The sequence below is a fragment of the Grammomys surdaster genome, unplaced genomic scaffold (assembly GCF_004785775.1).
Source record: "Grammomys surdaster isolate TR1022 unplaced genomic scaffold, NIH_TR_1.0 146, whole genome shotgun sequence".
In the NCBI taxonomy this organism is placed as follows: domain Eukaryota; kingdom Metazoa; phylum Chordata; class Mammalia; order Rodentia; family Muridae; genus Grammomys; species Grammomys surdaster.
Genome location: NW_021604604.1, coordinates 5,117,599 through 5,135,798, shown reverse-complemented (window position 1 = coordinate 5,135,798; position 18,200 = coordinate 5,117,599). Strand labels below are relative to the sequence as shown.

The window sequence follows — 18,200 nt, the reverse complement described above, 5'->3', positions numbered from 1 at the left end:
TCACAACCCGACTGTCTGCTTCCCTATTCACACCCACATCTCCCAAGAGATCCCTGTGAAGCCTTGGATGGCGTTGCTTACCCAAGCATGGAGCAAAGCGTATACCTGCCAGTTATAAGATCATCGGAGAAAGAGAGAGAGAAGTGATAATGTTGAGATAAAATGTGACTCCTTATACCCAGATCCATCATTTCAGAAATAAATGAAGTTCTATAAGTAAGTCATAAAGTTACTTTATTTACATTATGAATGGCACACATAAAGCTCTGACACCCATCACTTTCTAATAAGTATATAGAACAATTATATAAAATCAAACTCTCAACTATTTTCTAAAGAATTTTAACTATAACTAGACTTTAGGGAGTCCCCACTGTGTCTATGGAGACAGAATTTAAACTAATTCTCTAAGAGCCTCTCGACAGAGCAATGCAACCAGGAAGTGAGACTTCTAAACACATGAGTTTTAGCACTCAGGTGCCTGGCTCCCTCACAACACTACCTATGCTTCAGCTCCCCTAAAACCAGCAAGGAGAGAGAATGATTCTTTAAGCATAGCTATAAAATCAAATGTTTGGGAAAAAATGGACAGTTTGTGGTGTGGACCTTAATTATCACTGAAAACAATATACCAAGTATCTAAAAATATCCATCCTTTCCGATCTTTCCTAAAATTAAATTACAGGTGAGCAAAGAAAATAATACAGTTTTATATAGAACTCGTCACAGAAACAACCAGAATTTAAGTTGAATTTTACATAGAATGTTATCTGTGTACTTCTTTATTCTCCCTCCCTTCCTTCCTTCTTCCCTCCCTCCATACCTCCCTCCCTCCTCCCTCCCTTCCTTCCTTCCTACCTACCTTCCTTACTTCCTTCTTACATTTTGCTTTCCTTTTCATTTGGGTCTGGGAACTAAAACCAGAGGCTTACATGCCCTTATTTTCTTTACAAGATAATATCATCCTGACTTTGTATCAAATGTTAAGAATCTAAAGAAATTTTGATTAAGACATCCACATATTTATCAACAATCTATTTTATTTTATTTTATTTTATTTTATTTTATTTTATTTTATTATTTTATTTTATAACCCTAATAGCCCTGGACTGTGGGACTTGCCATAGGGTAAGTCACTCAAGTCAATTTTTAAAACACACACACCCCACATCACGAATTATACGGAAATGAACAGAGAGATCCATTCACATTGGCAACTTGGAATATGACATTTAAGCTTATGCTTGGCAGTGTCAGAAGATTGGCAGAGTGTATGCTTGCCAGGAAGGGAGAATGGGAGCATCTCCAAGCCAATTAATACCTTCTTCGTTCAAGGACACTATTTATTACTAAATTTTTACAGCAATCCATATTGGATCTCTTACGTTTTAAACTCACTCTTATCAGTACAACAAATATGATTCTGCAATAAATACTGATAATTATATTATAATGTTTCTCTGTTGTTATAAAACTAGACCAAAGATTTAATCTTTTCATCCTTAAGACAATTTCCAAATATGAAATTCAGGTGATATAAGAACATAGTAACAAGTTTTCCTCATTTAGAACTTTTAAGTTAATGGTCTTGCCAGTCCATTTACATTTGAGATGCACGTAAACTAGTATCCTTGTCTTGGCACATGAAATCTTACTTTATTAATCTTTTAAAAGAACTACAACATAATAATATGTATCTTCGCAATTTTTAAAAAGAAAGTAGGGGCTAGAGAGATGGCTCAGTTTAAGAGCAAGTACTGCTCTTACCAAGGAATAGAGTTTTGTTCCCAGTAACTATGTTACTACAAACACCTCAAACTTTACTTACAGGTCTGGTCTCCTCTGGCACCTGTACTCACATGCACTAGTACACATGCATGCATGCACACACACACGGGCATGGGCATGCACACACATGTAAATATACATCTTAAAAAATAAAATTTAAAAGGGAAAGGTTTTATCCAAAGGATCCAAACAATTGTTCAATTTTGTATAAGAATAGTTTGGCTCATGTTTCTGTTGCCTGGCCTGAGTAAACTCCCACGGAGCTCATACAGGCAAAATGTCTTTCTCCCACTCATAGTCTGCTGTCTGCCACTCCCCAGCAGGCATGCCTGGCCACTACACAGCAGCACACTGCCTTGCCTGTGCCTTCTCGCACACACCACTTCACCTCTTTTCCCTGCTTACTGAATTCCTAAACCATTTCCAACCATGTATGTTTATGCCTTTGTCATTGGCTTAGGAGCCAGAAGGCATATGACCTTTGAAGTTACTGATGACAACAAGAAACTACATTCTGGCCTTTGTTTCAGGTTGATGCACCTGAGAATACACATTAAACAAACCATTCTAGGACTTCTGTGCACTCTCATGCCCACCCACCTTTCCCCTTTTAGAAACCTATAGACTATAAGACCAATGGGAGAGTAAACCTGATGGGTACAGAGAACTTGCAGACTGCAATCTGTTTAAGTGTTTGATCACTCGGTAGATATATAATTTAAGATTGAAAAAATATATTTCTAAAAGCCTAAGGAGAAATCAAATGGTAGTACTCTTGTGAACTGAATTAGAAATGTGAAAATAAATACTCAGATTGAAGTTTTCTCTTAAGGACTCACAGGGAGGATTGGATGGAGTGAAGTTAGCCTGGAGTCTAAGAGTGAATGCTCCTGCGCTTGCTCCACCCTGTATGTGAATTCCTCTAAATGAAAGGTAAATGTGAAAATGCTCCAAGTGTCTATTCAAAATGATTTTTATGGAATTGCATGATGTGTAGGCCAGGTAACAATTTTAACAGCGTACTTGTGACAACTCTAACAAGCAGCCACATCAGCTGTCAGATCAACTTTACAGAAATAAAGAAGCTAAGCACTATGTCCAAGATCACTCGACAAACAAGCAACAGAACCAGTAGTGTATCCCAAGAGTCTCGCTCCACAGTCAAGTTTCCTAGGCACTGAAAGGGACCACGCTGCTTCTGTACAATCTGCTGTGTGGCTGACGGGAAACTGTCATATACTGCAAAGAACAGGAGCATAACAAGTAAGGGAGGGAACTGGTGAAACGGCTCAGTAGAGTAGGATTGTTGGCTGCCAAGATATAATGGAGTTTGATCCCTGGGATCCACATTATGGAATTTATTCTCTAACCTCTACATGTGCTCCATGGCACCCACCCATGTACACTCAATCCCAAAGCAAGTCTAAGCTCTCTTGCCTTCTTAACAGGCATTATTAAGAATGCCCAGGGCTTCAATAGCTATTTTAGGCCTCTCCTAAGAGTATTTTCCAAGCATATTCTCAGTCCTGTATGCCTTAGAAGCCTTCTAAGACACAGAGTTGTTTTCTAAGTGAAAGTGCCTGGCAAACCATAAAACAATTAGCACAGGTCACAGTTACATTCCTGTACCTCCCCTACACATTCCTTCCCTCTTCCACTATAGCTCGGGAGATGTCTGATGGGTAGATCATTTCCTGTGTGAGTCTTGCAACCACTCCCTGCTGGCCCATGGAACTTTTATCTCTGACAGAGGCCAACCTTTCCTGCAGTGCTGATATCTTAATCTGCCAAGAATAATGTCTACATAAGCCATCCCACATCAAAATTTTCTGTGATGACTTATTTCTCACCTGTAAATAGAAGTTTAATTGAGTGCCTACAGCTGAAATGGTGATGATTTGTTCTTTTTTAAAGACACACTCACACCCTGTAGTTACATATGGGAATACTCTCTCCTTTTACCACTTTGAAGATAGAGCACATCATTCCTGTAGCAGTTGGGTTGGGAGTCATTGTTCAACAGCTGCAGAGTTTAGCTTACAGGACGAAGAGTTGAGTGGATGGTGATGGTGGGAGTACATTATGAATTCATTCAATGTCATTGAAGTTCAAATCATTAAGACAGCATATTGAATGGTTGCTGTTGAAAACACTAAGATCAAAAGTAACTTGGGGAGGAAAGGGTTTATTATATCTAATGGCTCCTAGGTGCCCATCACTGAGGGAAGCGAGGCCGTGAACTGAGGTAGATAGATGATGAACAATGAAGAGATGCTATGCTTCTTCTGGCTTGCTTCACTGCCTTTCCTATACAGCCCAGACCCACCTGCGCAGGGACAATGCCACCCACAGAGGATTGGGTCCTCCTACATCAAGCAGCAATCAGGAAGGCGCCCCCACAGACATGCTCACTGGCCAATCAGATAGAGGCATGTCCTCAGTGGAGGATATGTCTTTCCAGGTATGTCTGGATTTGTGCCAAGTTGCAAACATATATTAATATAAGAAATACAATATCATGATTAATGATTAATTTATTATATAAAAGGAACACATTATTTTCATTCTGTTCTCTAAATAATGCCATATAGTCAAAATTAATACAACACTGACCCTCTGCTCATTAAAAATCCGCCTAAATTCCTTTTTATGGTCATAACTGATACCACTTGGCTCAGAGGCACCACTCCTGACCTCAGTCACCTTCCTGCCTTTATTTGGGGCTTTCTTCTTGAGCAGACTTCTCTCCTGTTAAGCCAAGCCCAACTCAACACTACCTCCTACACAAAACCTTTCTAACGGCATGTCCTTCTCCCCCACACAAGCAAGAAACAGAATGCTTATGGGTACGAGTGACATTTCGCTTAAATTCTGTTGCATTTCTTTCTACTAATAAATTTGGGCATCTTCTCACATAGTTATTGGCCATTTATCTCTCCTCTTTGTAGAATTGTATTCACCTCATTTCTCACTTTTTCTGCTTTGTTGTTAGTCATTTTTGTTTCCACATTAAAGAATATATGAGGATTCTGGGGAGCTATCTCAGCAGTGAAGAGTGTTTCTTGCTCTTGCAGGGGACTGAGGTTTGACTCCTCATACCTACATGGTAGATCACAACCACCTATGACTCCTGCCACATGTCATCTACCATCATCTTGTGACCTTCATGGGATTCTTTATACACAGGTGCACACTTGGGCACACACATGTACATACTCAGTAACAATAACTTTTTAAAAAAAGATCTCATGACAAAAATATTTATTATCTTATATATATTATATAGCATAGTTTACAAATATTTTGAAATAACTGCCTCTCTTTTTACTATCCAAAAAGGTATTTTCTTTTTTTTTCTCTGTACAAATTGCAAAATTGTTTGATTTATTTGGTTATTTAATTTGATCCTTATTTTTGAAAAGAAAGACTTTGGATTTGAAATGGAATTACATAGAGCCATTAAAACTAAGTTTGGAAGAAATAGCATTATGGTGATATTGAATATCAAGAATCTCAAACCATGCACCCCAGTATGTCTTTCTAGACTTAGGATTTATCTTATATTCTTCAGCCATATTTTAGACTTATATCTATTTATATTGCTCTATTTTGAAGTATGATACAAGAAATAGATTATTTTCCAAAATTAAAAACTATAAATGTATTTTTAAAACATCAGATTGTTGACATCATTGTTGACTCTAACACCTTTATCCCTGAATAAACTCCCATGTTTATTTACTGACTGACTGACTGACTGACTGACTGACTGACTTACTTACTTACTTACCTGGGGTTTTTGAGACAGGGTCTCAGTATGTAGCCTAGGCTGGCCTTCAATTCACACTCCTCCTACCCCAGCCTCTCCAGTGTTGAAATGAAAGCATGGGTCACAAAATGCAGCAATGATTTTAATATCTGTGTAATCATTGTGGCTTACTATTCATGAGAACCTCTGGACCTCTGGTCTTGTTAAAATACAAACCTTGTGTGCCATATAGTGACTCCTGAATTTTCTTTTTAATATTTTAATTATTTTGCTCTTGTCGGTTGAGTTTTTGGATGGTATTGGCTTATTTGGTTTGAGTTTGGCTTTGTTTAGAGAATGGGGACTTCTTCTACAGTACAAGCTGACCCCAAATCTTCTGGATCAGCCTTTGGACTTACAGGAAAGTAACGTCATGTTTGGCTTGCATTCATATTATTAATCTACCTGAGATTCACTTTTGAATAGGGTTAAAGATACTGACACAGTTTTCTTTTACCACAATGGGTAGCCAGTGACACTAGCACAATTTATTAACTGCCCTATCTTTCCCCCACTGACTTGAATCAATACTTTTGCCATATGTTAAATTCTTAGACATACTAGAATCTATTTCAGAAATGTCTATTCTAACCTATTGAGTATTTTAGCTCTCAATATAAACTGACTTATTCAAATGGTTTTCTAGTATTTCCCTGTCGCTGATCTGCAGACCCACACTGTTAAAAGCTCTTCAGGCAACTCCTGTCCACAGAAACTTTGAAATTATTTCACTCAAATTCTTAAAAAATCTTTTTGGATTCTCACTGAAATTGGATGGCATTTATATGATAATTCTGGAGATACTGAAATTTTAACCTGTTAACTCTCAAGCCATTTACCTTCCAGGCTTGTAGACTGTTTAGGTCTTATATCCTGAAATCAGATTTCAAGGTTTTCTGCACTTTACCTTGCCTGTTACATTGTCTAATTAAGAAAAAAAATTGTTTTTAAATTGAGAAAATATTTTTTATTACTAAGTTCAAATTGTATGTGTGGTTTTTTTTAATTTTGCGTATACATACATAAAAATATGACCTCTAGTATTGGCTATTGCTGATCTCTGGAAATACAACATGGCCAAACTCACTGAAACAGGTTCGGCTGTGAGCCTGGAGAGAAGTCTGCACTTTGATCTAAGAATTGGACTTTTTTTCTCTGATGAAATTTGCAGTTATTGGAATACTAGCTGAAGTAACTTCAGAAACATTACCTCTGTTTATTCTTGCAATTAAAGATATTATCTAAGATGAAATGTTTTCTATGCTCCTTGAAATAAAACCTATGAATAAAGTCATTGAAGGATTCTCATGCTTAAGTCTTACCTGACTAGAAAGTTGAGAAGCTTTCATGGCTTGTTCAAAATCTGGTCTTCCAATTACAGAAGGTTCTTTATTCACTACACCTTGCCCTTTCTTGTATTCTGCCTAAAGTGAATAATGAGAAAATTTTAATATTCCTACTTTACATTACATTAACATTAATCAAAATACGATATCATAGTCCCTTAGGTCATTAAAAATACTTTACATACCAAATACTAAAATAGTGACTGCTAAAGCAGAAATTTATTTTTAGTAAAAGAAAAATTATTTATTTTAACCTAAGTAGCCAGTCATCATCATCTTTATATTTATCTCTAAAGATTCTAAGAGCTTTGCTGTAAAGTTGAGTCTACATTCTTTACACAGATAACATTGATTGTTTTGTCCATGAAAACAGGCACTTGGTTACTAAGCAATTGAATTAGTTTCTTTATTGATTTTGAAGGGGCGTAGACTTATGTTATTCCAATAGATAACTTTAACCAGGATGTTTGGGATGCTCAAGCAAAAATGGCATTAACTTGGGAAAGTATCCCAAAGAAGACAAGTCACAGCCATGGCATGCAGGCCGTGTGCAGAAGTAAGTGCTGGTGGAAAGGAATCGGCAAATCACCAGCAACAGATGGGAAGAGGCCAAGCAGAGCTCCCTGGATGGGAGTAAGCTGAGAGATTAATCAGGATCAGAAGACTGACAAGTCTGGCTTCCAAGCTGACACATCTGAATGCGATCATAAACCCAATAGTGTGTATTCCTCTAAAAATACGCTAATAATAGATACAGTTGGGCTGAACATGGGCAATTCATACACATCCCCAATCATTTGCATATTCAAATAGGTAACTCAGGACAAAATTGAGATGTCATTAATTCAAATGAATTGATTATGTCAATTAAATTAGCCTTCCAACTAACAATGCTGTGCTCCATCTCCCTCCAAAATAAAGAGAAATCAGATTTGCACAAGATTAAGAGAGAGAGATTACATTGCTTATGATCTTGGAGATCTGAGTTGCCTTCTTGATATCCGGTCTGTCCAGCTCTGCTGTATACATGTGGGTGCCTTGCACATCTTTTCTGTAAGAAATCTGATGAAAGAGACAGTTTCAATTGGAAAACGTATAACTTGGTCACTTCATTCAGCTACCTTCACTTCTATAGAATCATTTACCCTTGCCATGCTCGCTCTGAGAACACACTGAACTTAAGTTACTTTCTTCATGTCTTTTGTGCAGATCATTCATTTCCCCTGATATATTAACTCCCTTTATATCATCCCATGTCCATCAATGTGTCTAAAATAGATATATACTATTGAATAGAAGAACAAAAGTGGGGAGGAATCAATCTGAACGGATTTTTCTATAAAGCACTCTGAGTAATTTCTGTGCTTAACTGTGTATGCTTATACTCAGCCAATATTCATCCATCCATTCATCCATTCATCCATCTATCCATCCATTCATTCAGGGAATGCAGGACAGTTCCTGACACACAATTGCATATTATTGCTCCCCTGAGGATGACAGATGGTGAAGCTAGGTAACCCCATTCTCTACCCTGGCAGCTACTCCTTCCTCTGTCTTCTCAACAGAATGCCTCAGATGTCCGTGCCTAGGGGATACTTATCTCCTAATAGATTAAGTCATTACTAATGGTCTAATTCTACCAAAGGAAACTATATTAAAGAATCATATCCCCTGAATGTACACTAGGCATAAATCAATCTCAGGGTGAGAGACAGAAATTTAAAGAGAGAACCAAACAAGTGCTAACAAATGCAAAGTACTTTTGATGCAGCTTCTTGCCATTATTTGGACTGACGAATGGGTGGAAAGATCAGAACAGAACCAATACAGTGCCTGATAGCTAACATCTCCTCATCCTTCTGCTTCTCTGTGTCATGAAAAGTGTCATAAGTTACAGTCCTGGCTGTCAGATACAGTTTTATCATAGGCAGACTGACTTGTCTATTAGAATATATTCTGCTACAGTTATAATGTAAAGTATATGGTGATTTTAAAACCTTTGTTTTTTCAGGACATAGAGGGATAGAATACAGACATATGAACCACAAGACACCTGAACGAAGGACAGGACATATTTTTAATGTTGCCAGCAAAGTTTCAGCGATGGCACCATGTGGCCTATTCATTATAATTTTATATCTCTGGGCTCCACTTAGTCTTCTGTTGTAGAATCTTGGTAAATGGGCCCTAAGAATCTGATTCTAATAAACTCCTAACTGATCACTGTGACCCAGGATTGGTGGCATGGACCTACTTGCTTTTTTCCTTTCACTCTTCTGAGTTTTAAAAAGTCCCTGCTGCTTTTCCCACTTCAATGGCAATAAGCACGAGTAAACATGCTCGGACATTAATACTTCAGTGGGTTTCCAATGCACTGTGCGACTTCATTTCGTGAAATACGATGCTTCCGCTTAATCTTTCATGAGCTTGCAATAGCCTTCACACCATGACTGTTTTTAAAAACTACACTTACTGTCATGAACCTGCCTGACAAGTGAAAACAGCTTTGATACAATTAGTACAATTTCATCGAGAACATCTGTTTTCTTTGGCTCTTAGATTTTCATAAGCTTTGCCTTCACCAGTAATTCTAGGTACACATACAAGTAGTAAAAGAAATATTAAAATTAACTGAAAACTGAGTTATTTTGTGACATAGATTTTAGATGATCAGGATTCTTTAAACAGGCCAATTTCATTGGCTACAAAGAGCAATGCTACAAATGAAAGCGACTCGGTTCCTGTCTACACTGGGTTAAACACAAGCTGCATAAACAAAACCCAGTCCTCAGGTGAAAACAAACCAAATTATTATCCACCTCCAAGACTAACCGCCTCTAAGTTAGTACATCCATATGAGAGCCACCAGGGGGGGAAATGACTTTTTGTCTAGAGAAGAATGGGGGGAAAGATGGAAACCCACACTTTTTGAAAAGAACTGCAACCTTTCAGAAACCTCAGCTTTACATGGGTTACCTAATTATATGCTGTTCTGCCTAATGACTGCGTGGTGTGAGGTGAACGCCACAAAGGCAGCAGGAGCGGGATTCTGAATAGGGCCCCATCATCCATGTAAATTGCAAATTAGAGGCCAGCATATGCGACTCAAAACAAATATTAAGATTGACATGAGCTGCACATTCAAACAGGAGGACACCACAGAGACATGCAGGGGAAAAGCGCGGGATCCGGCTCACTATCTTCTGGGGCAGCACTGATGGAAAAATGTCACAAGAAAGGGAGACTTGCCATCCACGACACTCAGGTAGCAAGCTCTCCATCACACCCTCTGTTAGGATAACTGACCCTATATAGGATGGCAGCATGACCTCCTGCATGTACTCTGTGTGTGTGTGTGTGTGTGTGTGTGTGTGTGTGTGTGTGTGTGTGTAGGTGTACAAGTGGATACTGAGGTCAGAGAACAACCTCAGGTGCTAGTCCTCTGGTACCCTCTCCCTTTTATTCTAGACAGTTTTTCTCATTGGCATGCACCTTCTCCACATGGGCCAGACTACCTGGCCTATGAGCCTCCAGGGATCTGTCTGTTTCTACCTCTCACCTTGCTATTGCTAAGATTGCAGATGTGTGCCATTATGCTGGCTTTATATATGAGTTCTGAGAATCCAAATACTGGTCTTCATCACTGGGAGACAAGTGCTTTCCTGACTGCATCTTGGCCCCACCACCTAGCATTTGTCATTTGGGAAGAACTGCTTCCCATTCACTAATAATTTGTCTTCCGTAATGCAGTAGAACCTTCCTATATCCAGACTAGCCAGTCAAGTAGCAAGCCCGTTGAGAAATCATGATTAGGGCCTAATCAGGACTAGAAGCATCCAGAGGCTGTGAAGAATAGGGACAACATGCCACCTTTCTTCCCTCTAAGATCTGCTGTTATAAACATAGCTTCAGGTGGAGACAACAGTTGACTCTTTGAGTCCTCACAGACACCGTCAGTCAGAATTGACACTGGATAGAACTGAACAGAGCCAAACTATGGGGACAAAGAGAGCTTCTTGTGAGAATGTGAGGGGGTTTGTATCCAGCTTGGCTGAAGGATGCTTGAGCATTCTATTTATAGCTGGGCCTCCAACTATAATTACAACCATGTATTCTGTATCTTGGATTTAGCTGTAGATTAAGAACATTTGCAAAAAACAAACTGTATTGATATTCCCTGATTTCACCATTAACCTAACACTTAAACACTGCATTAGGTACTCTAAATAATCTAAAGGTGGCTTAAAATACGGGACCAGATATACAAAGCACATGATCAGATAATAGTTAATAATACCTAATAATGTATGCTTAATATAAACTTAATAATAATAGATGAGTATACATAATATGTATGCTCATATAATATATAATATATATGCTCATATAATAATATATGCTCATATATATAGTATATGAGCATCCACAGGTTTATATATGTACAAAATTCCTAAGTCTACTCCCCCATGGATACCAGTGTGAGACTGTATATAAGCCAATAACCTCTCCATTTTTACTTGAGGTACAGGGAGATGGATTCCCATCACTAACTCTTGAGACATCCATTCATGGTTTTCTGTAGAGTCAAATCTGTCCTTTATGACCTCCAGTAAAGCAGTGGATTCACCAACGGTCTGGCTCTGGATTGGGCCCTGTCTTACCACATTCAGCTGCCCTGGCCTCATGCTTATGTAATTCTGTGGTTTCTCAGCACCTGTGTATTCTCTCCTGTCAGTATTTCTGTTTCTGTTGCACACAGGCCATGTCCTTCATGGGTTTCTTCATTTATGCAATGAGTTCAGTGCGTCACATGTTGTGCTAAGTAGTTTGTGTGCACGAATTCTTTAAATTCCCATCCCATCCCTGTTAAAAATTGTCTAGACTAAACTGGGCTGTATCAACACTTCCAAGGATGGAACCACATTCTCCAGAATCCCCTTCCTTTTCTAGATATGGGTTAGAATGAGCTGATAGATGGAACATTCACAGAATTTAGAAAGGAGAAAGAAATGGGATGCTTTGCTCTCCAAAGACAGGCAGACACAGATGCAGGGGGTTCTCATCAAGCTTTTCAGGATTATATAATGGTCATGTGACCCTCCTTGGTTGGGGAATTCATAAACTGATCAAAAGCAAAGTCTCCACAGACAGCCCTTGGAGGGAAAGTAATGCACTTGGAGAGGAAGGAAAGGCTCCAGAGATGATGCCAAGCATTGTGCAAGCAGGCAGGCCCAAAGGCAACAAATCCAGATGGACTAGAACCAGTCACTCTGACACTCTAGTGAGGAACCAAATAGTTCTTGGTGAGGCAAAACCAGGCAAGAAAGAAGGCTTCTTACTTTGGTGGAGGAGAAAGGAGAAGTACGGGCTACAGAGGACTAAACGAGAGGTCAAAGTGTACAGCTCTAAAGGAAACCTTTTATAACCATTAAAAATGTCGCTATCAGAGTGCCTTTGTAGGCACCTCAAACTGGCTCGTAGACTAGGATTGCTTTTTGGTAAGCACTGCAGACTAAATTCAGCACCTCCTGCATACTAGCAAGTACCACTAGCTAAACCACAGCTTCCAGAAAGCTCCTCTTTGCTCTCAGTTAAATACTGTTTTCTATGACAGGATATAAATGTTTTAAATATTAGTAAAGGTATGGCCTGATGTATACAGCAAACAGGAAAAATCCTTCAATTTCCTAAAAGATGGAATGAACCCCAGAGTTCCATCTAGAATAGTCAATCACTATTAAGTTATTAGATGGTTGATAAATATTTTCTTATTCACAATCCAATCTCATCAAACCACAGCCTTCTGCAGAGAGAGAAGTCATTCTAATGACTCTTTCTGAGAGATGAATGAAATGCTTTTGATACTAAATCCTGAAACACTGTTATTATAAGTCCCATGGGAACCTCAGAAAGCCATAATCATTGTCCGAGTATCATTTTGCTGAATTCTCTACAAGCTTTTTCACTTTCTGAAGGGATCAGAAACTTAACTGCTGATAAGTTTTTATTAATCTTAAGAAAGTGTATACGCCATGCTTAGGAAAAAAAACCATCAAGTCATTGGATTGATTAGTAATACAAACTTATGAAAACTGACCATTCCCGTCATGCCACAACCTATAAAGCTAAAAATGGCTACTTGAGATGCACTTGGCTTACAGCAGAACGACTGGTGGTTCCCATCTATGTAAGATTGGTGAGAAGCAATAACAGAACTGGGGCTCTCATTACAAGTCCATCTTTTTGGGGAAATCACTAGTGAAAAATGCCTCCAGTTTCTCTAATTATATTAGAAAATGTGCTGGGGGCACATCCCTTAAACTATGAAAGGATTTAGATAGGCCAGGTTGAATCATTTTTTGATGACAGTATCAACAAGAGAAGGGTTTAGGGACTTTTTTTAATTTGCCTCTCTGATCTGATACTCTTTTCATATATATTTCATAGTGATTTGACCCTTTGAACAATTGAACTTCTTTTTATGGATCCTAGTTAACTGTCACATCACCTTAAATTCTCAAATCACCCTGCCTTAAAAGCTGGAGGAAGGCCAGACAGACCTATGATTTCATGAAGCAAAGAGACCTCTGAGGAGCTCTTTAATTCTACAGTCTCCTTTAAAACTTGACTGAACCCTTAGAGGTAAGGCCCACTGCTCGCCTCCCTGCTTGAGAGATGTGAAAGCAAGTTCTTTGCATAAGTAACTTGTCCACAGTCATTCACACCGTTTGGCAAAGCAAACATTTTCACCAACGTCTATAGTCAAACTCCTCTTCTACTGTGAGCTCCAGTGGATACCATCACAAGAGCTATGGCTTTTCCTCTCCTGTGACTACTCACTAAAGTTTTCATTTATGCAAGAAGTTACCACCACCTACCCCCCCCCCAAATACTACTGTTAGTCCTTTAAGCTTCTAGTTTCTTGAAGATGAAAATCTTGTTGGACTGTCAGAGTCTTTCGCTTATCCATAAATATTTAGAAAAAAAATGAAAAAGAAATCACTCTCTTTAGACCACTGAAGAGCATCCTAAGAAGAAGTAGGATCAGAGAAGAAGCAGAAACAGAGGCTCCAGAGTACAAATGCCAAGTCTCTCAGCTAACAGCTCTTAGAAAGCTGACTTGATTCTTGTGAATATACACAAAGGTAACAAGTTGACATTCACTGTTTATAGGATAATCTGATTCACTTTATTTATCTTTAGTATTAGAGTGGTGTGTGTGTGTGTGTGTGTGTGTGTGTGTGTGTGTGTACATTCATGTACTTATGCCATAGCATGCATAGAGGTCAGACACAAGTTCTCTCCTTTCTTCCATGTGGGTGCCAGAGATCTAACTCAAGTCATGAAGCTTAACAAGTGCCTTTACCCATAATGCCATCTCCCTAGCCCCCAGCTTCAATTCTATATTGAGTCACTTATGTCCAAACAGTGAAGTGACATTCTCCATTGCAAAAGAGCAATGCTGCTGCTAAATTCTACTAGAAAATTCTGTATCACAGTTCCTTGGGCTGAAGTTTCCTGGAGATAATATTTTATGTTCTATAACTGAAGCAGAAAGTGTCCTAGCTCTCCCTGTCCACATGGCTTCCAAGGCCCGCATTAAATTTCATACTGTGAAGACAGCAAATGTATTATTCTATGAGGTTTGACTTGGGAAGAATATAAACTACCTCAAGGTGGAATACAAATATCATTTTCACTTTAAGTCTGAGTAAATAGTCTTAAACAGTTTCTAAATCCTATTATATGTACAAACTTTGCAAGTAAAGGTTGGGCCAAGTCGGCAGAGGAAAGTAAGTAAACACATCCTTCTCCCATAAGTACACAGTATTGAATGGAGGAGAAAAAGGCTTTATGCTCTGGTTCCTCAGTCCCTCAATGACAGACCTTTTAAGAGAAAAGAGAGTTAAGATGATAAACCTAGGTCTTAGGATAGGGAACGTCAGTATTTGAGTCTTGGTGAGCAATAGAGATAGACAGGGATTCTGTGGAACACCAGACTCAACCTGAACGCACCTGCCCACTGTGTAATTCCCAGCCTTGCCTTCAAGTTCAAGGTTTCTTCAGTGGTCAAACAATGGGAGCTCCAAGATCTGAGTTATTTTTTCATGCAGATCACCTGAATTCTGATAACAGTTTATATCACTCCCATCTTTTTAATTCTCCTGTAAAACCTTGACTAATTGTCAGTGGCCTTTCAAGGGAGGCAGTGGGGCAGTAGAAAAGGGAGAATTAAGAGTTTGATTCCTTTGGTCTGATTTCATCTATCTATAAAATGGGACATGACACAGCATTGTTTTAAGAACTGGAAATGACCAGTCTTGGCACAGTGCCTAGTATGTGGCTGAACCGGGTAAGTGGTAGTTATAAACACTATAGACCCCTCTATAAGCAAACAATGTGTGTAAACCTTTCCCTTAAAATATCAGCCCTGCTGACAGTTTCAGACACTTGGCTTCTCTAGCTCCCACCAGCACTAAGGCATCCATGAGAATGCTTTGGTGTTGGCGTGTTTGGGTCATAATATCAAGCCTCACTATGATTTTAACTTAAAACTGACCTGATGCAAATTAATGTCACATAACTGTGTATACCCTGCACAGAAATTGCTATAGTGTTTTAGCTTGAAGGGTCTCCTACAGACTCTGCTTTGAATGCTTCCTGACCACTCTGGAACAATGCTTCAAGGACTATGAAACTTTTGGGGAATGGAGCCTGGCCAATGGAAGTCGTTGGGCTGGGGAAGGATTTTGAATGTTTTAAGTGTCCCTGGATCCAGTCTAGATCTCTCTGCTTTCTAGTCTGAAATCATGTAAACACTTAAGCCTTGCACTGCTGTCACCATGGATACAGCCACTCCAGAATCATGACTTCTCTTCCAACATGACTGTGGTTTCTCTAAAACCATGAGTCAAATAACTCTTTACTCCCAAAAGTGATAAGACAGACATCTAAAACATAAAGATTCTACAAGACTAGGCTCTGAATGCAGTCATCACATCAAACCGTTGAAATAAAAGTTTGTGGTTTTATGTAAACCTCACCGAGAGGGCCCCATGGTAGGGAGGACTCTGTGTGAGATGACACAAAAGCTTCAGGAATGTTTCTGAGAAGGTGTGGGTGTTTTCTTGACCCACTTAGGACAGGATGTATCTATCAGTACTGACACGAATGCTTCAAGAACCTAACCAAGAGCTCATACATCTTTTAGGAGCCCAGAAAATTCACAATTCTGCTATAGTTTCAGGAGAGGTTATGCTTCTTGGCCATGATGATAGAGTAAATTGGTAAAATGCATGGAGAACCCATAAAGAAATGTGTTGTCTTTAATCTGCTACTTTCCCCCAGCTCCTGCTTCTAAGCCATTAGGAACCTGCTTTGGTAGTTCATATCTATTGGGTCTTACATGTAATAGTTTGAACCTGATAAGTATTCCTAAAGAAAATGCAGTAGGCAACCTCAAAACAAGAGTTTGTAATTCCTCTGGGCCACTGATGGCATCTGGGCTTTCTTCCAGTGGCCCTGCCATTCTGGAGTAGAGACTGTGAACTTCCCTCATAATTTCAAGGAAGTTCAGTAAATGCTGATAACCAAACTGGTCAAAGAATCCACACCTGTCTTATTCAGAGCAAATTTTACAATGCCTGAAATGTCTCACAATGTAAAGGTATTCAACAAAGTTTTAATGGCAGTCACCATAATAATGCAAATAAAAACGTTAAATCCTTGTGAATAGCATGCTGTAATCTTTTAATCTCAACCAAATATTCCCAAATCTGTTATACTCTTTTCCAGAAAATTGTGAAGAGTGAGTTTGCTTACATTACTCTGGTGCCTGTTGACCTCCATGGCATGTTTGACCTCTGGTGGTTCCTTCATGTGGGCGTAGTCGGAGGAGCCTTTCTCAGCCTCGTGCTTCTGCTTGTAGGCAACCTTTAAACACACATAGGGATTAGATCCACTTAGAGCTGTGTTAACTCTGCTTTAAATTCCTCTGTTTTTTCTGGCTGACAGTTAAATTTGTCTGAAAGTCTGTAACAAGATAACAGCCATAACTCTCCCTTTTTGGTACTGCAGTTTAGATTCATAACTCAAAACTTGCAGTTTATCTCTAAAAAAAAAGTGCTTGAACAAAAGATTAAAAAACCTCAATTTTATTCATCTGTCTTCAATCATGGCTGCGGTTTGAGGGAAACCTCAGCAATTGAGAGCTTGTGGGGTTACAGATATCTAAGGTTTAAATTTTGAGGGTACAATTCACCAAGTGGAGGGCAATTAAAAATGTGTCAAAGTGAATCATATACTTTTAGAGATATATTTTAAGTATATTTAACTATGTGTGTGTGTCTGTGTATCTGTGTGGATGCAGATGCCCAAGGAGCTACTCTTGGATACTCTTGGAGCTAGAGCTTCAGGTAGTTGTGGGTGTGGAGACGAGAACTCTAGTTCTCTGCAAAATCCATATGTGCTCTTACCCATTGAGCCATCTCTCCCATGCCATGGATTATTTACTTTTAAATGAAAGGCTCTGATTTCATACAGGCACAAATGATTGACTGGTACGATATGGCAGATGATTTGTCTTCATTAAATTCCGCAATTAGGGAGAGAATATTTAACATACAGCCACAATTCTCAGCTAGGTCGAGCCTAGTCCTCCATTAGGGATGACTTCATCCCAGTACTGTCCATTGCTACTATTTTTGACTTGCTCTGTATGGGCTCGAGAGTGGATGTTATAAAGATGCCTCAAGGAATGGCACAACCAAACCTGACAATAAAATCAGGAATAAAGAAAGTCAAACAGCAAGTCTTCTCTCTCAGCTTCTACGATCATCTTAGTTATTTCCTTCACTATTATGATTTTTGTATAACCACCTATTGTCTATCTTCTCATACTGAAACACAGAACCGTTCAGCTCCCCAACTGAATCCCACAATAGCATCTGGGAAGAAAAATAGCATCCATGACTACCTGACCAACAAATTAACAAGTGAATAAATGAATGTGGGAGTGAATGGGATTCGTAATAATGAGAAGAAAGAAAAGCAAAAGCAATTTGAATATTTGCTAAGAGTTGAATTATGACAAGCATATTTAATGGATTAATTAATTGCATGGTGTAAGGATATAAAAGCCAATAAAAATAAATACCAGTACAGTACTCAGCAAGAACAAAACAGGGTCTACTTTCAGTGAAAAGAATATAGTTAAACTTAAGGAAGAATTTGTCACCAATATGAGCTCCTTGGAA

The 18,200-nt window shown here is 38.8% G+C and overlaps 1 protein-coding gene across 1 annotated transcript in view; it reads right to left on the bottom strand.

The window, feature by feature from the left end:
* Nebl (nebulette) overlaps positions 1 to 18,200 on the bottom strand; it is a 108,797-nt gene that overhangs the window by 75,166 nt on the left and 15,431 nt on the right. Inside the window, exons 5-7 of the mRNA XM_028764790.1 lie at positions 16,768 to 16,878; positions 7,903 to 8,004; positions 6,919 to 7,020 (exon numbers count right to left, since the gene is read on the bottom strand). Of these exons, the coding sequence (XP_028620623.1) occupies positions 6,919 to 7,020; positions 7,903 to 8,004; positions 16,768 to 16,878 (315 nt within the window). The remainder of the gene's footprint in view (positions 1 to 6,918; positions 7,021 to 7,902; positions 8,005 to 16,767; positions 16,879 to 18,200) is intronic.